The sequence below is a fragment of the Callithrix jacchus genome, chromosome 2, assembly GCF_049354715.1.
Source record: "Callithrix jacchus isolate 240 chromosome 2, calJac240_pri, whole genome shotgun sequence".
NCBI classification, from domain to species: domain Eukaryota; kingdom Metazoa; phylum Chordata; class Mammalia; order Primates; family Cebidae; genus Callithrix; species Callithrix jacchus.
Window position 1 is genome coordinate 51,361,222 of NC_133503.1, and position 26,964 is coordinate 51,388,185.

At 37.5% G+C, this 26,964-nt stretch overlaps 1 protein-coding gene across 1 annotated transcript; it reads right to left on the bottom strand.

The window, feature by feature from the left end:
* Positions 1–8,996: 8,996 nt before the first annotated feature.
* NMUR2 (neuromedin U receptor 2) lies at positions 8,997–23,386 on the bottom strand. The gene is made up of 4 exons (XM_003732266.6): positions 22,497–23,386; positions 15,941–16,025; positions 13,348–13,473; positions 8,997–9,942 (listed from the first exon to the last, which is right to left on the bottom strand). Exons 1-4 carry the CDS (start codon positions 23,220–23,222, stop codon positions 9,668–9,670), a joined length of 1,212 nt encoding a protein of 403 aa, XP_003732314.4. The 5' UTR covers positions 23,223–23,386; the 3' UTR covers positions 8,997–9,667.
* Between the last annotated feature and the right edge of the window lie 3,578 nt (positions 23,387–26,964).

The window sequence follows — 26,964 nt, forward strand, 5'->3', positions numbered from 1 at the left end:
GAAAAATCTCTAGGAGCCACAGAAGCAATTATGTGAAAATATGTATGACTTACAGTGATGGCTATTCTTTTTTAATTTAATTTAATTTTAAGTTCTGGGATATATGTGGAGCACATGAAGGTTTGTTACATAGGTAAATGTGTGCCATGGTGATTTGTTGCACCTATCAACTAATCACCTAGGTATTAAGCCCCACCTGCATTAGCTATTTGTCCTGATGCTCTCCCTCCCCCGTCCCCTCAGCAGGTCCCAGTGTGTGTTGTTCCCCTCCCAGTGTCCATGCAATCTCATTGTTCAGCTCCCACGATCTCGGCTCACCACAACCTCCGCCCCCTGGGTTCAGGCAATTCTCCTGCCTCAGCCTCCAGAGTAGCTGAGATTACAGGCATGCGCCACCGTGCCCAGCTAATTTTCTGTAATTTTAGTAGAGACGGGGTTTCACCATGTTGACCAGGATGGTCTCGATCTCTTGACCAGAATGGTCTCGATCTCTTGACCTCGTGATCCACCCGCCTCAGCCTCCCAAAGTGCTGGGATTACAGGCTTGAGCCACTGCGCCCGGCCCTTTGATATTGTTAATAGTGCTGCAATAAACATATGTGTGCATGTGTCTTTATAATAGAATGAGTTATATTCCTTTGGGTATATACCCAGTAATATGATTGCTGGGTCAAATGGTATTTCTGGTTCTAGATCCTTGAGGAATTGCCACACTGTCTTCCATCATGGTTGAACTAACTTATGTTCCACCAACATTGTAAAGGTGTTCCTGTTTCTTCACAGCCTTTCCAGCATCTGTTGTTTCTTGAGTTTCTAATAATCGCCATTCTGACTGGCATGAAATAGTATCTCATTGTGGTTTTGATTTGCAATGATCAGTGACGTTGAGCTTTTTTCACATTTGTTGCCCACATAAATATCTTCTTTCGAGAAGTGTCTGTTCATGTACTTTGCCTACTTTTAGATGGAATTGTTTTTCTTCTTGTAAATTTGTTTAAGTTAATTGTAAATTCTGGATATTAGATCTTTGTCAGATGGGTAGATTACAAAAAATTTCCCTCATTCTGTAGGTTGCCTATTCACTCTGTGAAGAATGTCAGTAGTAGTTTAATGAGAATAGCATTGAAGCTATACTTTGGGCATTATAGCCATTTTCATGATATTGACTCTTCCTATCCACAAGGATAGAATGTTTTTCAATTTATTTGTGTCCTCTCTTATTTCTTTAAGCAACGGTTTGTAGTTCTCCTTGAAGAAGTCCTTGACATCCCTTCTTAGCTGTATTCCTAGGTATTTTATTCTCTTTGTAGCAATTATGAATGGGAGTTTATTCATAATGTGGCTCTCTGCTTCTCCATTGTTGGTGTATAGGAATGCTTGTGATTTTTGCACATCGATTTTGTATCCTAAGACTTTGCTTAAGTTGCTTATCAGCTTCAGGAGATTTGAAGCTGAGATGATGGGGTTTTCTAAATATACAATCATGTCATCTGCATCTCCCTCTCTCCTTCCTTCCTTCCCTCCCTCTCTCCCTCTCTCTCTCTCTTTCTCTTTTTTCTTTCTTTCTCTCTTTCTCCCTTTTTCTCCCTCCCACCCTCCCGCTCTCTCTTTCTTTCTTCTTCCTTTATTTTTATCTTTCCTTTTTATCTATCTATCCATCATATCTCTATCTATCTATCTATCTATCTATCTATCTATCTATCTATCTATCTATCTATTATCTATCACCATTATCCATCTATCCATTCATTCATCCATCCTACTGGTTCTAATTCCCTGGAGAATCTTAAGGAGAGTTATAATAAGAGAAAATATGGTCATGGAAAACTTTTAGAAGAGGTGAGTTGAGAAGAAGGTGGAGAGGAGAATTTTAGGTGAGTCACAACTTTTCTAAGCATCATATTCCAGAACCTGGCACATTATAACACTTGAAAAGTTTTTCCATCTACCCTGGGTTTCTCCTGTTGTCATCCTCAGCTCCTAGGCTCACCATTGACAAGAAGTCCCTCCTTGACCAAACTTTAGTCAGGCTCCTTTAATTCCTTTTTCACTAGGTTTCTCTGTGGTCCCTATCTTTGGCCTGCTGAGGCCAGTTTTAGCTAGAATCCTACTAAGCTATTTTATAGACCTTGATATCCATCCAGTCAAGCTTCTTTTCATGTGTTCTTTATCTGATCAACTCTCTGAGCCTCCTAATACCAGATAAAGTTCCTCTTTGTAATTTTTTATTGCCTCCTTTACCCTGACTATTGGCTATCAATACCTACTTGTCTCAGTCATATTTGGAGTTGAGTTCAGTTTCTCTCACCTATGGCACTAGTCCCTCCCCATATTGTAATTATATTGAATAAAGCCTTGCTTGCCATTACTAACAAGGGTCCAGCACAATTTTTTTTCTTTTACACCATAAGGAAATGACAGCTCCAATAGGTAAAAATTACAGGGTGAAGGTTGGGAGTGAATTCTAAGACATTCTTTCAATTTCAGTCAAAGTATGATTTTAGGTTTTTTAAAATCCCTGTGTAAACCAATCAACAGTTACCTAGCATATTTTAAAGCCATGTCCTTCTGCTGTCAAAAATTTGGTATGTGGATAAGGAATACAAGCTAGTTTTTAATGCTAATCAAATTAGATAGATAAACCTATTGATGAAATTATCTTAAATGAGACCCAAAGACCATTATTGCACATGGAAGAAGTATGCTCTTTTTGTATTATAATTTATTTTTTGAATTATTCAGGCTATAGGTACTCCTCATTCATTAAAGGTGGTGAGGTATGGAAGGAGCCATGGGCTTCTGATATCAGCCTATTAACTCATTGTTTCATCTCAGACAAGCCATATTTCCTTTCTGTTCTTTACAAAGTTGGCAGAGATTGGTAGCTAAGAGCTGGAAGTCTAGACTTAGAACTAATTGGCTGAATTAAATCTCATTTTCAACATTTATTAGCTGTGTAACTGTGGACAAGTTACTTAACTCCTCTGTTTCAATGTATTTTTGTTCTATGGAATGGGGATTATAATAGTGTTCATCTCTTGGTAAGGTTAAAATGGATAATAAAAGTAAAGCTCTTAGTTGAGTAGCTTGAAAAGCCTCAATTAACATTACAGATACATAAAAGAACTGTAATCTTGAAGGCTCCTTCATTTTCTAAATGTCTATAAAATTCAGAGTGTACGTAGGAGTTCAAAATAGGCTACATGTCTCTACTGAATCAGGGCCACAGTTAAGAAGAGATAATGAAAGAAAGAAAAATTTTCTTTCAGTCAGTAATCTGAAAACCTTATAATGCATTTAGAATGCATTTTCACATACTTAAAAAAAGTCTCCAGCTAAGTAGGGGATAATGTGGAAAATTTGCATCTTTTTACAGTGAATCCTGTGGGATATTTAAAAACAGATGTATAGAAAAGATATGTAGATCTGTTGCTATTTTCTGTACTAATATTAATGGACAGCATTCCAAGTAATACTTCCACTGTAGGTTAATTACAAAATGCTGATGAGTCTTTCATGTCATAATTAGCATGCTTCAGCCTATTTTATCAAGTACCTCTGGCTCAAAAATCTGGTCCATTGACTGTTTATTTCAATGAGTTAACCACAACTTTAAGTGGCCTGTAATTATAACAGTGTTATTGGCATTTATTCTAAAAACAAGTCACATATATTACACAAGATGGCAGAATGCCAGCATATTAATAGCTGGTGGTGTGCTGATAAGCCTGCTAGCTGGGAGAAGGAAAAAGCCCTGGTTTGTGGTGTTTGCCAGTTTCTACAGTATAAATATTTTCACTGTGACTGATTTCAAGCCATCAATAGTTTGACGGCAGGCCCTCAAAAGTCCTAAATATTTAACAATGAGCTTTCTTAAGCCAGTCCAAGCCAGTACCAGCACCCTACTGAACTGCTGATATTTTTACATACTGAATTTTTATGTTGGAATAATGTACTTTTTAAGCTATCCCACAAATCTCTTTATTCAATTAAAATTCATCCATTAAGAGAGTAACTTTATGTAAGACTTAAGTGCACTGTACAATAGAGGTTATAATAATTTGAATCACAGACTACTTTGAGGAGCTAAGAAAAGCCATATACATTTTCTCTCCAAGAGGGAAGAAAGTACTAATATTTTAAATATAATTTCAGGAGATTCTTGGATCTCCTGACATTTGTTCATGGGTGTCAGATAAAAAATGTCTGCTATTTCTTTGAGCTAGAGAAACTAATATGACAGGCAACATTCTGAATGTCATTGCTTCGGTTCACTAAGCTTATAGATTACTGGAATACAAAAAAGTCACTGTCTCATTGCAGAAGAGTTAATTTACCCATACAGTCATGTGTCACTTAGTGACAGGGATGGGTTCTGAGAAATGCATCCTTAGGCAATTTTGTTATTGTGCAAACATCATACACAAAACTAGCTGGTATAGCCTACTATACACCTATGCTATATGGTATAGCCTATTGCTCCTAGGCTACAAATCTGTACAACATGTTATTGTACTGAATACTGTAATCAACTGTAACACAATAGTAAGTATTTTGGTATCTCAACATATCTCACCATAGAAAAGTTACAGTAAAAATATGATATTATGATCTTATGGGACCACCTTCCCATATTGGTCTGTGGTCTGCTGATGACTGAAACATCATTATACAGCACATGACTGTATTTTATTAATCATGTTTACTGCGTGGACTCTTCTATCATTATTCTAAAACTCAGAGCATTAAACAGTTTAGTTTTGTTTTCTCCCTTTGTTCTATGAATTTTGTGTGAACTGTTATTTAAGCTAACTCTAGAACTTGTGATATTTCAATTTTCATTTTGAAATACACACATCCTATATGCATGTGTGTGTGTGTGTGTGTGTGTGTGTGTATTCACTATCATTGACTCCTGAGATTGGGAAGGGCCTTCTTGTGCCATATATATATATATATATATATATCAAAGTTTATTAAGTATATCTTTTATTCTTTTTCTCCTTTTGGAATCTATTTCCTCCTGAGTAGGTCATATCCCTTTTTCCTATTGTCCCAAAGTGCTGGTATTTGTATTTGTACCACACTTCACAATCAGATATAAGCAATTAATGTTGTCATGGTTTTCAAAAATAATCATCTCTTCTACTGGATGTCAACTTTCAAGGCCAGGAAGTTTATAACCTGGCATGATGCATATCTCAAATGGTCATCAAAAGATTTGTTTAAAGGAAGAATTTATGTGTAAATAATTATCTGGCATAACTTTTTAAAAGAAAAAGATAAATGAAGAGGAAACTAAAAAGGACCAAAATTTTAGTCAAACAGCCAAATTGCTAGTTTTAGTTTTTGTGTGTTTCTTTTTCTATCAATTCACTCACAGCAGCAGCATTTTTAGTCTTGGTAATTGGAACTTGATGTTAAGTTGATGTTTAAGGGCTAATAGATTATCATTCAAGAATATCCCTACCTTAAAAGACAAATAGAAAACTAATTTCTTCTCCATTTCTGAAGTTTTGCTTTGGAGAGCCTTCTCAATGTAATCCTCAAATGAGCACAGAATTCTCCCCACTAATGTAAACCATCATGAGAGAATTCTGATTCATTAAAATTGGGTTGTAATTAGCAGAAGTTTTTTATTTGTTTTAATGTTGAGTATCTTTGAATATGGCTATTAAATTAAAAAATGATGATGTCTGAGACCAAAGCCCCCATTTATCAATGGAATCATTCATTCAACTTAGGGACAGTTCAGAGGCTAAATGCTGGAACTTTTGCGTTTCACTGTCAGTGGCTCCTGAGATTGGGAAGGACCTTCTTGTGCCATAAGCACAGCAGGCATGTCATTATAATCACCACTGATTGAGTGGCCAACTGAAGGTAAGGTGTCCCTGTCAGAAACCTAATCTTAGTCTTTTCTCTATTAACATTGTTCCATTTGGAACTGTTGCTTAACTCAATACATTAAAATATGAAGCCAACTCACTTTATTACATATTTATTAAGCATCTACCATTGTGATAGTTATATTGCCAGGGTTCCAACAACAGAAAAAATGGACACCAGATACATCGTGTCTTTGACAAATTTGCATTCTGGCAAAGCAAGAGCATAAGTCACTGAAATAAAAAGCAGAGTGAGGAAAAAGCTTAAGAGACATAAACTGACAGTGAAGTCAGATACCATATCTATTTGAATAAATCAAGCAAGGCTTCATGGAGGAAGTACCACACTGAGATGAACACTGAAGGATGGGTAGGACAGAAACAGATGGAGATTGGAGATAAAGAGGGCCTTCTATGAAGATATGCAGCTGGGAGAAAGTGTGGGATGCATTTTTATAAGAACAGCAAGTAATTCCATTTGAATAGAGTATACATTACTTGTGATGGTATAATGGAAAATGAGTCTAGGAAGTATTTTTGTCCATATTACATGTGGGAATTGTATTATGTAGGTAATACAAGAATGAAAAAAGTCATGGGTTTGAAACCAGTTGTTGTCCCTTGACTTGTCTTGGTTCCGAGATAGTAGACCATACTTCCATATATACTATATGAAATTAGACACTAGAAATTCAAGTCTAGACCAATTTATGACAATAACTAAGTTCCTGTTAGTTTTTGCTTCTTTTGACCTTCTATCACGGCCCCTCCCTCTTCTTATTCCTCTCTGATCCCATTCCTAATGAGAAACGACTGATAATGACTTGACGATTGGGTAGGTGGAGATAATCATTCTAAGGAAAATTCTCATGTTATCAGGGGGAACTCTTAAAGTAAAAGGCTGTAGGACTGTAAAGAATTACATTATAATGGCAGTATATGAGGCAGTAGGGTAAATACAGGCATATCTCAGAGGTATTGTGGGTTCAGTTCCAGACCATTGCAATAAAGTGGGTCACACTCTTTTTTTTGGTTTCTCAGTGCATATAAAAGTTATATTTACACAATATAGTATAGTCTATAATAGCATTGTTATTAAAATATATATGACTTAAAAATATCATGTGGCCAAAAAATAAAAGTGATAATCTAAACTGTCAGTGAGTCATAATCTTTTTGCTAATGAAGGGTCTTGTCTCAATGTTAAGAGCTGCTGACTAATGAGGATGGTGGTTGCTGAAGGGTGGGGCTGCTGTGGAAACTTTTAAAAATAAGACAATAAAATTTGTTACATCCAATGACTTTTTCTTTCATGAAAGATTTCTCTATAGCATGCAATGCTGTTTGATAGCATTTCACCTATCAGAGAACTTGTTTCAAAATTGAAATCAGTCCCCTCAAACCCTACAGCTCTTTTATCAGCTGTGTATAGAATATTCTAAATCCTTTGTTGTCATTTCAACAATGTTCATAGAATTTCACTAGTGGTAGATTCCATCTCAAGGAACCCTTTTCTTTGCTCATCCATAAGAAGCAACTTCTCACCAGTTCAAGTTTTATAATGAGGTTGCAGCAATTCAGTAACATCTTTGGGTTCAACTTCCAGTCTAGTTGTCTAGCTATTTCTACCATATCTGTGGTTACTTTCTCCACAGAAGTCTTGCAACTCTCAAAATTATTCATGAATGTTGGAAGGAACTTCAAACTCCTGTTAATACTGGTATTTTGACTTCCTCCCATAAATCATTGATGTTCTTAATTGCATCTTGAATGGGGAATTCTTTCCAGACGGCTCAATTTACATTGCCCAGATCCATCACACAAATCACTGTCTATGGCAGCTACCACCTCATGGAAATGTATTTATCAAATAGTGAGACTCAAAGTAGAAATTATTCCTTGATCCATGGGCTGCAGAATAAATGTTGTGTTTAAAGACATGAAAACAACATTGATATCCTTGATGGAGTTGCACTCCATCACAACTCTTAGGTGAATAGGTGCCTTGTCAATAAGCAGTGATATTTAGAAAGGAATCTTTTTTTTTTCTTTTAGCTGTAGGTCTCAACAGCAGGCTTAAAATATTCAGTAAACCATGCTGTAAACAGATGTGCTGTTATCCAGGTTTTGTTTTCCCGTTTATAGACTACAGAGTAGATTTAGCATAATTCTTAAGGGCCCTAGGATTTTCAGAATGGTGAATGTGTACTGGCTTCCACTTCAAGTCGCCAGCTGCATTATCCCCAAACAAGAGTCAGCCTTTGAAGTTTTGAACTCAGACATTGACTTCTCTTCTCTAGGTATAAAAGCCTTAGATGGCATTTTCTTCCAAAATAAAACTGCTTCATCTGCATTAAAAATCTGATTTTTTCTGTAGCCAACTTCATCAATTATCTTAGCTGTAACTTCTGGTTAACTTGCTGCAGCTTCTACATCAGCGCTTGATATTTCAGTTTTCACTTTTATGTTACGGAGATGGCTTCCTGTTTTAAACCTCATGAACCAGCCTCTGCTAGCTTCCAACTTTACTTCTGCATCTTTCTCAGCTCTCTCTGCCTTCACAGAATTGAAGAGTGTTAGAGCCTTGCTCTGAATTATGCTTTGGCTTAAGGGAATGTTGTGGCTGGTTTGTTCTTCTACCCAGACCACTCACACTTTCTTCCTATCGGCAATAAGGGTGTTTCATTTTCCTACAGTAATTTGTGTGTACACTAGAGTAACACTTGTAATTTTCTTTAAGAGCTTTTCCTTTGTATTCAAAACTTGGATAACTGCTACAAGAGGCCTAGCTTTAAGCCTATGTCAGTTTTTTACATCCTCGTTAAGCTGAAGCCTTTCTAGCTTTTGGTTTAAAATGAGAGACTTACCAGTCTTCCTTTCACTTAGAGGCCATCGTAGGGTTCTTAACTGGCCTAATTTTAATATAGTTTTGTCTCAGGGAATAGGGAGGCCCATGGAGAGGGAGCAAGATGGGGAATGGCTGGTGGGTGGAACAGTCAGAACAACACAATATTTATTAAACTCTCCATCTTCTATGGAAGCAGTTCATTGTTTTTCCAAAACAATCACAATAGTAATACATCAAAGATCACTGACTACAGGTCACCATAATCACATACAATGATTATCAAGTTTATTGTGAGAATCATGAAAATTGACACAGAGACATGAAGTGACCACATGCTTTTGGGAAAAAAAGATGCCAGCAGATTTGCTCAACAAAGCATCGCCACAAACTTTCAATTTTTAAAAAGTGCAATATTTGGGAATCACAATAAAATTAAGCACAATAAAACATACACCTGTAGGCTGCTGTGGAAGGACACTGATGTGGGCTTCTCACATCGTATAAAGTAGAACAGCATGTACATATCTTCCTTCTGTGGTGCACAGTGGCCATTGGTAGTAGGAGTGACAGCCTGACTTGGAATGTAGATGGCTTAGGGCAAACCATTCCCAATAGTGGAAATTGATCAAGATATAGGTGCCATGCTTTGCCAGTCATGTTATTGGCATGAACTAGCGAAGGGGCATGAAGCAGGATAGTGAAAACATAACTAAAAATCAGGCAGTTCTGGGTTTTGAACCCAAATCTAACTCTCAGTTTTCGCATTTATTAAAAATATAGCAATGGGTATTTGAGTTGTAAGAGCCATTCTATCTCCCTAATATCATATAAGAAGGCATGCATTATGGGATGTTCCTCTCTGAAGTGAGGCATAGAGGAAAGTCAGCTGTGAAATAATTCAGGTTTTGTGAAAGTGACACCTTTGATAGTTTCTTTATGACACCTGTTCACTAGAGAGGGCTGTTGCAAGGTGAGTGGTATACACAGATGACTGACATGGGAACTGGGGACCCATATCTTCGGGCGGCTCCACAAGGTGGCATTCTGTCAGGAAGATGTTCTGCTGGGCAGGTGGCACCTGTGGGTCATGCTGGGAGTGCCAATGTTTGTGGAAAGACGAGATCACATTCTGGAATGCTGCCTGGAAGCGGTGAGACAGTAGGTTATAGATAATGGGGTTGACAGCTGAGCTCAGGTAGAAGAAGACACCTGGAATGGAGGGGATTTAAAAAGATGTGCTGAGAAGAACTTGAGTGATGGGCATGAAGGGGGACGTATAAATATTTACAAAGGATTAGAATCGTTGTGATTGCCTCTTTTGGAAGTGATAATATGTACAAGCCTCTAATTGAGAATACAAAATGCTCTGACTAGATCTTCCACCTGTGCACTTAGCAATCGAACACAAAGATTAAAGTGTCTTGGAGTAATTTAGGCTGACATGGGATCTCTCTGAGATGTTCAGCAACTTCCTTTGATCCCTACTTGTTTAATTAAAGAACATGTTTCCATAACATGAATGAAAGATGCCTAAATATCAGAGGGAAGAGAAATGTTTGTATCTCGTTGGAATTTTACTTAAATCTATAATTTGGAATTGCAAGTAATGGAAGAAGGTAAATCAGCCAAGGCTTATTCCCTTCTGAGATTCCTTGTAATTCTAAGATATGGCTTCAAAGAAATGTTCCCTAGTGTGCTGTTCCTACCTACCCTTTTCCCTTGATGGCTCTTCCACCTTTCAAATAATTGTATTTTACCATTTATTTTCTTTACCAATTAACCTTCACATTGTCATTTAGCTGTTTGGAATACACTCTTTTTATTGCCTTTTAAATTTTATTTCTCTAAAGTCCAAAATAAGCCCAAGTTTGAGAATCAGAGGACCTAGTTTCTGATCTTGGCCCTGACATATCCTGTGGGCTTAGATGAAGCCGGCACTTCAGTTTCTTTCTTTGTAAAATGGGAATGCAATTTCCAGCCTAACCTATCTTCCTGGATTGCTGTGAGGGTAAAGTTAAGTTACCATCTACAGAGAGGCTGAGAATGGCTAAGAATGTAAAACAAGTGATAGGTACTATTGCCAACAGGTTCCTTTTGGTCCTCATTGATGTAGTTCAGGACATTCAGAGTGCCATATGCCTTGTTTACAGAATGGACATGGAAGAATGTTAAAGAAGAACATTTTTATGTATTGATGCTATTTGTTCATTCAAGAAATAAATACTGACTTAACTCTTATTATGTGCCATGAACTTCAAGGCACATTGAGAGGCAGTACATTCCAAGACCTTGGAGAACTAAATTTGTTTTCCAAGGTCTTGGAATGGTACTGCCGAGACAAGATTTATGGCTAAATTAAGTAATTAACAATACAACAATACCAAGCAGTATCTGTTAAGAACAAATATGAGCTAACAATCATACTATAGCAATTCACATAATAGCAGAAGCATAAGGACTGTGATGGCTATAAAAGATATAGTTGGGGTGACTGAACCCTAGCTAGACCTTGAAATGGGTAAGAGATAGTTGAGGAAGACAGGAGAGGGCTTTGCAGGTAGAGGGTACAGCACACACAAATATTCAGAGGCAGGAATAGCTATATTGTGCAGAAATAATGTCCAGAACTCTGTAATTAACCAGTTTGATAAGTATATGATCTATGAATAAAAATAATATAAGTTGAAGGATTAAAAGGCAAGTTGGGGGTATTTTCTTTTTTCTTTCTTTCCTTTCTTTTCTGTTTCCTTCCTTCCTTCCTTCCTTCCTTCCTTCCTTCCTTCCTTCCTTCCTTCCTTCCTTCCTTCCTTCCTTCTTTCCTTCCTTCCTGCCTTCCTCCCTTCTTTCTTTCTCTCTTTTTTTTCTTTTGACAGAGTCTCACTCTGTCGCCAGGCTGGAATGCCATAGTACAATCTCGACTCATTTCAACCTCCAGATCCCAGGTTCAAGCGATTCTCCTGCCTCAGCCTCCCAAGTAGCTGGGACTACAGGCACGTGCTACCAGGCCCAGATAATTTTTTTCTTTTGTATGTTTAGTAGAGATGGGGTTTCACCATGTTGGCCAGGATGGTCATGATCTCTTGACCTCATAATCTGCCTGCCTTGGCCTCCCAAAGTGCTGGGATTACAGGCATGAGCCACCGCGCCTGGCCCAATTGGGATTTTTTTTTTTCTGTAGGGTTTAAAAGATTTATATTTAATCTAATATGCAATATAAAAAAGGGGGAGATGGCATCTAAACAGGAAAATGTCATTAGTAAACCTATAACTCGAAAATCTTAAGGTAATTGCCTTGATGCATCCAGAGGTACGTACTCAACTTGTCAAGTCTCATTTGACCTTGTAGTGCTTTCTCATTTATTTAAACATTTCTGTTTTCATCAGATTAACCAAAAGCATTAACTAAGAGGTATACATATTTTTGAGCTTTGGTTGCAAATGGATGAACAGGAAAGTACTAATGTCCAGGAATCAGCTATACATTAGGCTGCTGAGTACAAAATTACAGTGACAGAAAATAGACAGTACACACGGTATTCAGTATAGTGGTCATTGTTTTTGCTTTGTGCACATCTGAAACCTAACTTGTAAAAGCTGATCTTATCTTTTCTTTCTGGTGATGTCTTCAATGATCTAATGAGACCATAGAATCAGCCAGTGACCAGCAGAGATGGGGGGACAGAAGAGGTCTGAGCCTAAGGCTGACACTGAATTAGCTGTCACTGACTGACAAAGAAGGACCTGGGGGGCCATTCTCTGCTCCATTTTAGAAAGAACACTGAATTTGAAGTTAGATGACTTAGATGTATTATTTGTTAGCTAAGTGCCTAAAGGCAAATCATTTCTTCTTGTGGACATGTTTTACTTTTGACTATACAATGTTAATCATAATATCTACATAATGACCTTGTTGTGATGGTTATAGAAAGATATACAGCAGTTACAGCTTTAAAAAGTCTAATATCTATTATTGCGTTTGATTCTTACCATCCGTCCAATAATGCCAGCAGGCATTATTGCCAGTTTACAATTGAGGAAACTTTAGTGTGAAGGCAGGCATCTTGTCCAGATTACTCAGAATAACAATGGTGAAATCGAGGAGCAAATCCATGCTGATCTTTCCACCATGGTTTCCATAATATTCTATGGTGTCCTCAACAAGCAGAGATACAGAAGCCTAAAAGGAGAACTTGATGACCTTTGGATACCTTCTCATTTCCCTTCACGAGGATCTAATACTTCCCGAAGGCAATATGAGATTTTAGGGACATGGGTGTTTACTAAGTACAAACCAACTCAATTGTATGGCCATTTGAAGGATAACCAAAGGAATCAGTCCTTGACTGTTTTCCTTCTCTAATTATCACACTTAGAGTTGAGGTTTTCCATAAAGTAGCCTTGAAAATAGTGATCTGGTATATATATATATCTGGTATATATATATATTTGGACTAGTACCAAACACAATCTTTGAATAAAAGAAAAATCAAATTTCTTCATAATAGCATGGCAGATCCCCATGATAAACTGGTGTACTTAGGCATCTAAGCAAGATGAAGAAGAGGTGCTGTTACCTGAATACTAGTTACGCAACCAGTCCAGCTAAGGTTTTACCTGACACCACGTGGACGAGGTTGAACACAGCAGCCAGGGATTCAGTCCACTCCTCCACAAAGCTGAAGAAGAGTCGATCAATGTGGAATGGGGCCCAACCGATGGCAAATACTAAGACCAAGACAACTGAAAAAAAAAAAAAAAAAAAAAGGTAAATGGGAGAGCAGAAGGCAGTCTGTGCAAGGATAGGTACACAACGCTCACTCTGAGTCAGTCATTTCTTCTAGCAGTTTTTCCCTTCACCTTGGTTAAGCTACAATGGTTATATAGGCAAACTAGATCCCAAAGAGCCTCAGTACAGAATATTTAAAATGTAAGAATGAATTGTATAAGATCTAGGATTAGTTTTCCATAAGATTATAGAAGATTTCTTGTATAATGTAAAACATTTTAGAACACTTAAAATAGTACTTAGTGTATTTCAAAGTCCTGAAAACATTTTATTGTGAAAGATAGATAAATAATAAACTGTTAAATGTATATATGATTTTATTTTGTTATTATGGGAATAATTAGAAGTTATTTGAATTCAGTAATTTACAATTCCGTAATGGGTAAGACAAAAGGCAACGGAGAAAGAAGAGATCAAAGAGCCACAAGCATAATAGTACTTTACAAGTAATGTTTGATTGGAAAGGATGTGTCTATAATATTTTAAATTGTTACAGTGTAGAATTTCTTCCAATTCTTATTTTCATCCTGAAAACAGAGACTTGTATTACTGTAGTTTCTCTTTGGGGCATTTAAGCTCCACAAATTTTTAAGAAATCACTTTTTTTCCCTTTTGAAATTGTAAATATGATGCTTGGGATTTGCCTAAAGATTGTCTTGGGGCTAGGGGAGATATAAGGGTATACATGAAACAAGATTAGCTATGAGATGATACTTTTTGAAGCTGAGTGATGGGTACATGGGCATTCATTTTATGTTTTCTGTACTTGTGTACACATATGAAGTTTTCTTGGTAAATAGTATTATACATACATTTCCTGTTGGCATTAAAATCATTCAGAGTAAGTTGTTTGCCTGTGTGATATGGTTTCAAAGATATCTATAGGTTTCTACTGAATTTGTCAACCCAAGGAAAGTCCCTAATCTGTTCACTACTGCCTACACTTGCCTTTAATTAAGACTTTAATTCCTATTGGGCATGGTGGCTCAGGCCTGTAATCCCAGCACTTTGGGAGGCCGAGGCAGGCGGATCACCTGAGATCAGGAGTTCGAGACCAGCCTGGCCAACGTGGTGAAACTAAAAATACCAAAATGTCCCTACTAAAAATGTCTCTACTAACAGTGCAAAAATCAGCCAGGTGTGGTGGCACGCACCTGCAATCCCAGCTATTTGGGAGGCTGAGGCAGGAGACTCGCTTGAACCTGGGGGGTAGAAGTTATAATGAGCTGAGATTGTGCCACTGCACACCAGCCTGGGCAACAGAGCAATATTCTGTCTCAAAAACAAACAAACCCAACTTTAATTCCTGTTAAAATTGAACCCCCTCCCAAAGCAAATACTTTATAGTATATTCTGTTATTGTTATTGTGACTTTAATATGAGTGAGCTTCACGTCTTTATGTGAGAGTAGATTATGACCAATGAGAAAAGGAGAGGGATAATGAAAAAAACTGTGTTTCTTATAGGGAAAGTCAAGTGCCAATAGGAGCTAAAATATTTCTAAGAAGATAACTGCTAGAATCAAAAAGAGCCCTTTGGGGGACCTCAGAGTTTATTTTTTGTTCACAAATATTGTATAGCTACAGTGAATGTTTCATATGCATATTAGCCCAGAGGATTCATTTCTTCTAAACTTTAGATTTTGATTTGCAAAATATAAATCCCCTTTCCCTCATCAGTAACTCTTATACAGTAGTGCTACATCATATATTTTTATAACATTCTTTTGGGATTGTGTGGCTCAGTACAGTGAATTTCTTAAAAGATTTTATTTATTCAAAAATATACTGTTTGAAACAAAGTTATACAATGTCATATGTGAAATGACTACTTAGAGATGCTTGCTAGATGTTTTTAATCTGGAACTGAAAGATCCCATGGAGTCTTTGAGTATCAGGGGTTGGTTCATTACCTCCTGAAATGAATTGTAAAATCTTTTGTGTATGTGTATTTGTTAATTTTATTTTTTGGAGTGAACAGTCCACAGCTTTCATCACATTTTAAAAGAAATCCATAACACAAATAGGTTAAAAACCTGCTCATTTCACAGAGGGGGAAAGTGAGGCTCAAAGGCTCAGAAAGTGAATGTAATTACCAAACACCACACAGAGTGTATTTCAGTGGATGAAACTGAGCATGTTGTTTTGAGGGTTCAAAACCAAAACTGAAGCAAAACAGACAGGTCCTAGAAGCTTGATGAAGCAAAGGAAGACAGGTCACCTAGCATCGATACAGACCATTAATGAGGGGTCTTCATTATGTATCTCTCCTCTTTGCTCCTTGATCTTAATCTACTCTCATAAATACTCTGTTTCAGGATAAATTTGAACCTACTCTCAGCAGCACTTAGTCGTTACTAAATGCAACTCCTTCACTCTTACAAACAGAACAAAACAAAAAACAAAATGGAGCACTACTTACACAGCATCTTGGTGACTGGTTTTCTGCAGGGTCTTTGAATATTTGCAATCCCTTCATCTGCCTCAAGAGGATTGTCTTTCTTTAGCTGAAAGGAAAGTAAGTTGGGAGAGATGCTAAGAAAGAGAAACATTTTTCCTCCTGCTAAAATCTGAGAAACCTAACTGTAATCCTTTTTTGAAGAAAGGAAAACTAGGACCTAGAGAAATGTGAGAATATGTCAAATGTTTAACAGTATGTTGAAGGTGGAATTGGATTCAGGTCATCTACTCAACTCGATAAATGAGTATGACCAAGTAATAGCACAACCATTTTTCATATACAGTTATGTGGAACCTTGGCTATGTAGCATGTTAATAGGTATTCCATGAAAATTAAAAATTCTGAAGTTCAGGAAAAACTAGAAAGGCTTTTCAATTCATTCATTTACTCATTCATAATTATTAGACATCTGTTAAAGAGAAATCCCTCTGCTATGTGGTAGATTAGTAGTAGAAAACAAAAACAGGAATTTTTCTTACCCCATCAGTATTTATTATGGATCTTTCGAGACTTAAATATGCTGATGAGCGTTATGAATTTTCAAGAGGGATAGCGTATCAACTTTCCACTTACCTTCCTGCTACTTTCCACACTCACATTGCCTACCCACATCCCAGCCAAAAGGAGGATAGTGTTTCTTTGACTAAACAATATCTTCCCTCATCCATTTTCAGTGGATTACCTTGTGCCATGTGACAAACACAAATTGGGAAATGTTGTTTTAATATTACAGTAATATTAATTACTGAAAAGAGTATATGTGTTTCTGAGCTAAGATGTTTAAAATGTATTTGTTTTTTTTGGAAGATAATAGAGATCCTTAATGTAGCATTGGAAAATTTCAGCTCTCAACACGACTTGTATGCACAATCTTTCTTGCTCAGTTCAAGCCCTGCATGTTCCTGAAAGACTTGGATGTTTAGCCCATTGTCTTCTCCTTCCTTTGAACTCCCACGGCACTGAAGATCTACATCATTTATTCAGTTGTAGAAGTTTTTCTCTTTATTGTGCAATTTTTTTAATTTGTGGGGGTGCTTGTACAAATAAAGGAAGCTTTAAGGACTCACGATAAAATACCATCAAATATCCAAAAGTTAGTATAGTATCGTACATAGTTAATATATATATTTGCTCATTGGTTCTCTAGCATGTATCTCTTTCTTCTCTTACTCACAGTACCCTAATTTTCCCTTAAGGAATGTACTTACTTCTTCCCCATTCTTAGTCTTTAATTTGAATAGAAGCATCACTCAGCTTCAGCTCCAGATATGTATGTCCCTAAATAATTTAGCCAATCAGCTTGTACTCTCCTCCAGTCACAATGATTGAATAATGGGGGCCAATGAGATTTCAGATATTTTCTTCTACTTCTGGGGATAAAGGTTTTTATTTCTTTTTTATTGGGACTGCCAGAAGGAGTCCTTCTCTGCAAATGAGGTCTGGAATTACAAACGTTCTTTTTTTTCTATTGCAAAGAAAAAGTGCTTGGGGCCACCAAAGGATGACCGTTTGCAGTTTGAGGTTGAAACCAACATTATAGAAAAAAGAGCAAAGAAACGAAATAAAGCTAGGTTGATAATGAGATTGTGTGTTTTATTTAATTAATCTTCACCAAGAGGTAGCTCTGCTTCTGAACTTTTCATGTCTGCACTCCCCTTGAGATTTACCCAAAGTTGGAGTCTCTCATCAGCAATGTAAAAAGTCCAGGCTAATTGATTGAGGCCATCAGGTGGGAGGATAATTTAACTTATTTTATACAGTCATGGTGGCAGATTAGAACCAGTCTATTAGTTACAGGAGATAGATTCTGATTCAAGGTAAGGAAGAAATTGTTATCATTATGTGCAATAATGGAACAAACTACTATAAGAAGCAATGATCTTCCTGGGCTAGACAGCATTTTGAAGGAATATTTCAGAAAAGGTATTTAAAATTAAATAGACTTTGAAGAGGAGGTCATTAAAAGTTGCCTCTAAACTTCAGCAAATCTATATCAGGTCTTCCTTACTAACTTATATGCCCTTTGCAGTTCGGTAGCACTCAGGACCACATGGGCCCCAAAGTACCCTCTTGGATAATGAATAAACCTGGCCATTTGTCTCTTGAATAATTGGAGTGTTCTAAATGTATCTGTGTCTTCATAAAGTGAAGAATTAAAGACTCTGTGAGGTTAGGACTAGACAGGAAAAATCTGAAGGTAAAAAGTATTATTAATACAATAGTAGAACAAAATACTGCAGGTAGAATACTTATCTCAGTGCCTGGCACATGATACTCAGCAAATTGTTTATTTCTGCTATGATTGTGATTCTGATTATTATCTTGGGTATACTAAAGAGACATCAGAAAAACTGATTTTTAAAAACAGAGTTGTTTGTTGATATATGAGGAACAACTTTTGTGAAGTACTGAGTCTCTTCTAGAAATTCTTCTCTCATGTTGCCACTCACTCACAGGGAGTGCTACAAGCACTGGTACAAAGAAGAAGGCAGATACGCTGAGAAGAAAAACACATTTAAGGTTAGAGCCACGCACCAAACTGCAAACTTTACTAGCTCATTTAGATTAAATCTATTAAAGGTTCTAATTATTTCATGCCATTTAAGAAGGATTGTGGTTTTTACAAGATGCAGTTATTCTATTATTTTATTTCAGTCAATAATTAATAATAAAAATACTTAGATCTGTTAGTCACTTGCTGAGTTGTGTTTAACAATTCTCAATGATAATTTCTCCACCCCAAGGAACAATTTTTTAAAATCAAACATCAAACAAATAGTTCACACAATTCTTATATGAACAAGCTTCCTGTAGAAGCATAGTTTACACTAAAAAGAAAATCATGTGTGGATGAATTGTTGATTATTTTGCAGCTTCCTTAGTTTATAATGACATAGCTAGTTAACTAGAGAAAGAGTGAAAAATTGATTACTTATGTATGGTGTACAATGTTCCAACAGAATGTGGAGTGGTTGCCAGAATAGAACAGAATCAAAACAGTTTATCTAGCCACCATTAAATGCTGCTTTATCATTGAATAATTTAACTTCTTTACAGAAGTTTAGTAAAGTAGATATTCAACCATTCTTCCCCACCCCAAAACTTTTATTTTATAACTCAGGTTAAAAAATGAGGAGTGAAAAATTGTGATTGCTGTTAATAAATATTGTGATTACTAAAGTTATCATTACTATCACTAAATAGTGTGATTACTAAAAATTGTGATTACCTTCTTTAGCTATGTAAGAGCAAAGAGAAAGGGAGGTTCATGAGGTTATTATTCAGGTTGATTCATTCTGCTGATCAGTTTTTTATAATGCTTGAAATCACCCCACCAGATGTTAATTTACATAGTTTGTGGGACTTAGTTTCAGAATACAAGATTATAATATAGGTAAATTATAGGTAAAGATTATAGAGGTAATCTATACCTATAATTACCTATACCTATAGAGGTAATTACTTATACCTATATAATTACTTATACCTATAGAGGTAATCAATACCTATAATATAGGTAAAGTATAGGTAAAGATTATAGAGGTAAATACCTCTATACCCTGTGTTGGTATGGTTGAATTTTGCTGTAATTCATATATCCATCCTTATCAGCTCAATCATGAATGCAGCATGCAGATGTAAGAACTAAACCAGACTGTCACCAGAACTTCCTCCCAGATGAGGAGGAACTTGCCCTAGAATTGTCTATTTTCTATCTCTACAATGTTCAAACGCTGGAGAGCAGCTCGGTGGTGGCTGTGTTCCAGAATGATGTCGTGTGACTGAATGTTGAGCTGGGAGCACAGATATGGCTTTCCTCTTCTTCCCTGGTTGGGTGATTTCATCAGCGTTGACTTTGCTGCCTTCTGAAGAAGTGGGTCCCAGAGTCAATCACACCTTCAAACTTTTCAACAGAGTCAATCACTTAACAATCATTAGGATTGCTTGGTAACATTGAGATAATATTGTCAAGTCTTCTTTTTTTTTTTTTTTTTTTTTTTAAGGTAGAGAAGCTAAAGCCCCAAAATAAAGGAAGTAATTTAACCTCATTCATTCACTGAGCTTATAGGAGAAAAAAATTAATTAAGGAATCCACAAATATGGAATAATAAATTGTAATGAAGGAAAATCACTGAGAGCTGTAAGCACCTACAACAGGAAACAGGAATGTTTAGGCAATTTGGGAGAGCCTCTCTGAGGAAGTGTGATTGAAGTATGACACAAAAAATAAATGAGAGTTAGAAAGGCAAAAGTTGTAGTGGTGGCAGACAGTAGGAACATTTCAGGCTACAGGTATAGTGTACATAAAGGCCCTGAGGTCAGCGACACAGAGTAGGTCCTACATTTCCTGACTCTCAGTATAGAGATTTTTTATTCTTCTAGGAGTAACTTTCTAAGCACTAAGTTTCTTTCCTGGTGTCCTCTGCTATGCTGGATAACAGCTCATCCTTCCCAAAAACAGGCTGTCAAAAGTTACATTACATACGTGAAGCAAACCAGGGTGGTTTTTAAACTTTTCATCTGAACTGTCACTTAGCTCCTGATACAAAGTAGCCATGGATTTTTTATAATAAAACACAATGAAACTGATTGTAACAGCTTGGAAGAGAAAATGTGCATTTCCTGCTCAAAGTTAAATATTTTTCCCAAAATGACTCCAAATAGGTGATTGTTTGACATTGGAAGAGATAATACTAAGTTCTGGGTGGATATTTCTCATAGGACTTTATCTGGGATTGTATAGAAGTCTTTTCCACTCAGTGAGATGTGCAGGACATTCTTAAGACATGGCTGTGAGCTAGTGCAGGGTGGCACATGTCTCTGGGAATACAGGTGCCAGACCTCCAGGAGGAGCCTGGCACAGCTGTCTACCTAATTAGGTTTACTCTTGTGCCCAGATGTCTGTGACACTTAGAATTTGTTCTTACTACTTAGACCTTGCTATTCACCTTAGGGACAATAGGTATTCAAAAGGACTACCAGTGGGACACTCACTTCTGACAATCACCTTCTCAGAGATGGACTGAAATAGGAGTATATTAGTTGTCACATAATAATGTATGTCAGAGCCATCTCAAAGCAAATGATGTGAGTGTGATGTCTGCTTATCCACTCATTTAAAACTCACATTGCTTCAGCGCACATGTTTTTTTTTTTTTTCTTTTTTTAAAGGAATCATAGACTGTTAGAGCCAGAAGGGACATAGATATGATCTGATGTGACCTTTACATTTTATAAATGGGAAAACTAATTCCAGGAGAATTATGTGGCTTGCCTAAAGGCATGTTATGTGTCAGCTGTAGATCTGGGAGTCTAAATGGTCTCATAACTGTTTACTACCAAAGCTATAATACTTCTCTTAAGTGGGGGTAACATTGTCATTGTCAAGAACTTTTCTCTTGAATGAATTTGGGTGTAGAATATACCAGGAGAGGAACTATATTGACTCATTATCAAAAATAGTTTCTCTCAGCTAATTTAGACAATGCCCTCTCTGAAAATGAAATCAGTTTACCACCATACACATAGGAAAATAATCTCTAATTATATAAGATATGTTGCAAAATGAGTGATAACCTTTTTCTTAATTTCAGATAGCTCTTACTCATATTTTTTACTCTATCTTATGTGCTGTTTACTTCCTTATCTCTCAATCTGCACCTGCTCAAAAGAAGCTTGTTATCTCAGTCAGATCATTTACATATATATATATACACACACACACACACACACACACATAAATATATGTATGACTGAGACAACTTGAGCTTACATACACACACACACACACACACACACACACACACGTTGAGAGAAACTATTTTTGATAAGGGTAGGAATGAGTCTATATAATTCCTCTCCTGGTGTGTGTGTGTGTGTGTGTGTGTGTTTATACATAAATATGTATATATACAGTTTTATTTTGTTTTGTTTTAATCTCATTTTAACCAAAGGTTCAGAGCAACCACAAGGAAAGATCTGACTTTAAAACTGAATACCTGTCTTGGACTATAAAATAGGCACAGATAGTTTGTGTTATTCTTAGATCAAGCTGATATAGAGGAAAATCTCAATGCAGGCAGTGTCCAGGGACTGGAAAGTTACAACAGGATGTGGAGGAATCTCTCAAGGTGTGGCCACCTCACCCCAGATAGACTGATGTGCTTATTTAAAACGAGGCCCCACCTCAGACCTACTGAATCTCGTTTTCCTGGGGGTGAGGTATGCATACTGCTACCCAAAGTAAGTGTTCTAGGTGATTCTTAGGAACTTTTAGATATGAGAAACCTAAGAATAGAGGGAGGAAAAATAGAGGGCGAGTGAAAAAAAAAATTAATACTGTGTTTAGTATTCCTCTAATTTGAGGCAAGTCCTTTAATGTCTCAATTTCCCATATGAGCTTATTCTATTTTTCTCTCGGTTCCCTTCCATTTCTGAATTTCCCCAATTCCAAATTTTCCTTTGAACTTTGAGCCTGTGAAAAAAGAAGGGATGGCCAGCCAGCCTGGATACTCACTCTGAGCCCCATGAGGTAGTAGAGGACACTGATGACAGTCATGGGAAGGATGTAGAATAGGAAGGAGGTGACCTGGATGATGAAATTGTAGATCCACATGGGCTTGATGACCGTACAGGTGGCTGAGCCTGGGATCAGGGACCCATTGGGGAAGTAGTGGAACTTGATGCCGTGGATACTGGTGTTGGGCAGGGAGAAGAGCACGGAGAAGCCCCAGACGACGCCGAGTATCCTGAGGGCCCGGCTCCGGGTGCTCTCCAGCTTGGCACGGAACGGGTGTAGGATGGCCATGTAGCGCTCCACGCTGACTGTGGTGACGCTGAGGATGGAGGCGAAGCAAACGATCTCAAAAAGGGCCGTCTTGAAGTAGCAGCCCACGGACCCAAACAAGAAGGGGTAGTTGCGCCACATCTCATAGACTTCCAGGGGCATTCCAAGAAGCAGGACCAGGAGATCAGAGACTGCCAGGCTGAAGAGGTAGTAGTTAGTGGGTGTCTTCATAGCCTGGTGCTGCAGAATCACCAGGCACACCAGGACATTGCCAATGACTCCCACCACAAAAATCGGCACATACACCACAGATACGGGGAGGAAGAAGTGGCTGCGCCGAGGTCCGCAGAGGAAGGCCAGATACTCCTCAGTGCTATTCAGGTGTTTCTGGAATAGATCTTCCAGTTTCTGCTGGTAGATCCAGGAAGCATTCTGAATTTTTTTCTTTCCTGACATCAAAATGCAAGACCTGAGCCTCCCCGATACAAGGCTGTTTCAAGCTGAGCAAGAAAAGAAGAAAAGAGAGAGAGAGAGAAAGAGAAAGAGAGAGACAGACAGCAATCAGGAAAAGCACAGGCTCAGTGAGGGAGGCTGGGAGAGACCGTTTCAGCCTCAAGGTTAGGCTGCCTGGACCGCGATCCTTTCTGAAGAGCCCCCGAGACACAAGCCCCTCCTTTCGACAGGCTGAGGGCCAATTAGAGTGTGTCAGGCTGCACTAGAAGAGAGGAGTGCTGGCTTTGTGTCAGGTAGCAGAGGAGGAGGCAGAGACCTCTCTCAGAACGGGAAGGAGCTGAGAAAGCAGAGCTGACACAGAGGGAGCCACTCTAACTTCCTGGATGGGCACTTTGAGCGACGCATGTTACAAATGTGGGAATTTGGGTAAACGTAAAAATTAAAGTTGCAGGGTCATGGGCAAAAGAGTATCAATCTCCACTGATCCTTGTCAGTTGCACAGCATGGTGAAAACGGGAGATCAATAGATTTCTCAAGTTATCTTGTTCCATTGGAAATTCAGGGCTCTCGGGAAAACATGATCAATCTGACTTTTTGGTTTTGACTTCATCAACAATAGAACCCAAAGCCTGAAAGAGCACGTGCACAGTGCCTAGCCCTGACTGCTAACTGACTCTTCAGACGCTTTTAGCAGAGCTTTGCTGTAAGCAGAGGGCAAATGGACTTCAGAATCAGGAACATCCATAGAATTTTAGGAAAGTTGCAGTTACCCAAACTCTTAAAGGCTCATTTCCTTATCTGCATCATTAATTTGATTGTGTTCTACAAATAATTTCTTGAGGATTCACTATGTGCTAGGCAGTGTTCTAAGCTTTGTAGAAACAGTAGTGTATAAGCAAGACCAGGTCTCTGCCCTCGGGGAGCTTTTCTTACAGTAGGAAATTCTGAAAACACACAAGTAAATGAATACATTAATCATATAATTTCAGACAGTAATTGATAAATAATTATCAAGGATGGTGAAAGAAAACATCTCAGGAGATATCACTTTAGCTGAGGTCTGAATAATGAAGTCAGTCATTAAAGAGCTAAGGAAAGTGTATTACTCAGCAAAAGCAATAGGAAGTGCAAAGGTCCTGAGGCAGAAACAGGCTTGATGTGTTTTTAAAATATCAGAGCACAATAACTGGAATTTAATAAGTAGTCAGCAAAGTAGATTCAAGTGGCTGGCAGGTACAGGTTCATGTAAACTCTTACAGGCTGTGGAAGAGAGTTTGGCTCTGATTCAAACTGCAGGGAAAAGTCTTTAAAGGATTTTGCACTGGAGAATTAATGAGGGAGAAATTTTAACAGAAGGTAGGTAAGAGGCTAGTAAGACATAGTAGTGGCTTGGATTCTACAAGCAGTGGAGTAGAGAGATTTCTTTGGATTTAGGAGTATTTTTGCAGGGGATAATACCTTTTATGGTCTATGAGAAGACTAAATTAAATTATATATAACAAAGCAACTTATACTTAAGAGATACTCACCAAATGTTAATTTTTCTTTCCCTTTTATTTGTTAAATCAGATGATGACATTAAAAATTAGAAAGGTAAAGTGACTTGTTCAAGAATAAGCCATCCATCAAGTTATGATAGTGTATGCTGCTATAAGAAATGATTGCCATATCTTGGTGGGTTTTTTTTTTTTTTTTTTAAGACAGAGTCTGGCTCTGTTGCCAGGTGCCAGGCTGGAGTGCAGTGGCGCAATCTCAGCTCACTGCAACCTCTGCCTCCCAGGGTCAAGCAATTCTCCTGCATCAGCCTCCTGAGTAGCTGGGACTACAGGCATGCACCACCATGCCCAGCTAGTTTTTGTATTTTTAGTAGAGACGGGGTTTCACCATGTTAGCCAGGATGGTCTCGGTCTCCTGATCTCGTGATCCTCCCGCCTCGGCCTCCCCAAGTGCTGAGATTCCAGGCGTGATGGTGGTTTTAAACAATAAAGATTTATTTCTCTCATACTGTAAATGTATTGAGAGTCTGTTTTATGCTATACTTACTCTAAAACCCAGGCTGATGCAATGGTCACTATCTGGAATTTTGATGATCATTGTGATTGAGGAAAAGAGAATTCTAGATGGCCTTAAGTATGGAATTAGAGGCTCTAGCCCAAAAGCAAGTAACTCATTGCCACTTTTACTCACAGCTCATTGACCAAGGTTAATCATATGTACCCATTCAACCATTTCATTTTCTGATGAAATAGGAAAAATTCAATAAAAATATCTCATTCAGATGTAAGGATCTTTAAAATCATAAGGGTGTACAGTGGCATAATATAAACTTAGCATTGAGGAAGATGGTAAATATTTCTTTCTTTTAAAAAAAATATTTTTCCATAAGTTATTGGGGTACAGGTGGTATTTGGTTACATGAATAAGTTCTTCAGTGGAGATTTGTGAGAACCTGGTGCACCCATCACCTGAGCAGTATACGCTGCATCGTATTTGTTGTCTTTTATCCCTCACCCCCTCCTACTCTCTCCCCCAAGTCCCCAAGTCCCCAAAGTCTATTGTATTATTCTTATGCCTTTGCCTTCTCATAGCTTAGCTCCCACATATCAGTCAGAATGTATGATGTCTTGTTTTCTATTCCTGAGTTACTTCACTTAGAATAATAGTCTCTAATCTCATCCAGGTCATTGCAAGTGCTGTTAATTCATTCCTTTTTATGGCTGTGTAGTATTTCATCGTATATATATATGTGTGTGTGTGTGTGTGTGTATCCGTGTTTTTATCCACTCATTGTTTGATGGACATTTGAGTTGGTTACACAATTTTGCTGTTGTGAATTGTGCTACTATAATCATGCATGTGCAAGTATCTTTTTCAAATAATGACTTATTTTCCTTTGAGTAGATACCCAGCAGTGGGGTTGCTGGATCAAATGGTAGTTCTACTTTTAGTTCTTTAAGGAATCGCCACACTGTTTTACATTCCCACCAGCAGTGTAGAAGTGTTCCCTGATTGCCACATTCATGCCAACATCTACTAATTTTTGATGCTTTGATTGTGGCCGTATTTACAGAAGTAAGGTGGTATCATATTGTGGTTTTGATTTGCCTTTCCCTGATTATTAGTGATGTTGAGCATTTTATCTTATGTTTGTTGGCCATTTGTATATCTTCTTTTGAGAATTGTCTATTCATGTCCTTAGCCCACTTTTTGATGGGATTAACTGTTTTTTTCTGACTGATTTGTTTGAGTTTGTTGTAGATTCTGGATATTAGTCCTTTGTCAGATGTAAAGATTATGAAGATTTTCTCCCACTTTATGAGTTGTCTGTTTACACTGCTGACTGTTCCTTTTGCCATGCAAAAGCTCTTTAGTTTAATTAGATCTCAGCTATTTGTTTTTATTGCAATTGCTTTTGGGTTTTTAGTCAGGAATTTCTTGACTAAGCCAATATCTAGAAGGGGTTTTCCAATGTTATCTTTTAGAATTTTTATAGTTTCAGATTTTAAATTTAAGTTCTTAATCCATCTTGAGTTGATTTTTGTATAAGGTGAGTGAAGAGGATCCAATTTCATTCTCCTACATGTGGCTTGCCAATTGTTAAAAAGGGAGTCCTTTCCCCACTTTTTTTCCCCACTGCTTTTGTTTGCTTTGTCAAAGATTAGTTGGCCATAAATATTTGGGTTTATGGCTGTGTTCTCTATTCTGTTTCATTGGTCTACGTGCCTATTTTTATACCAGTACCGTG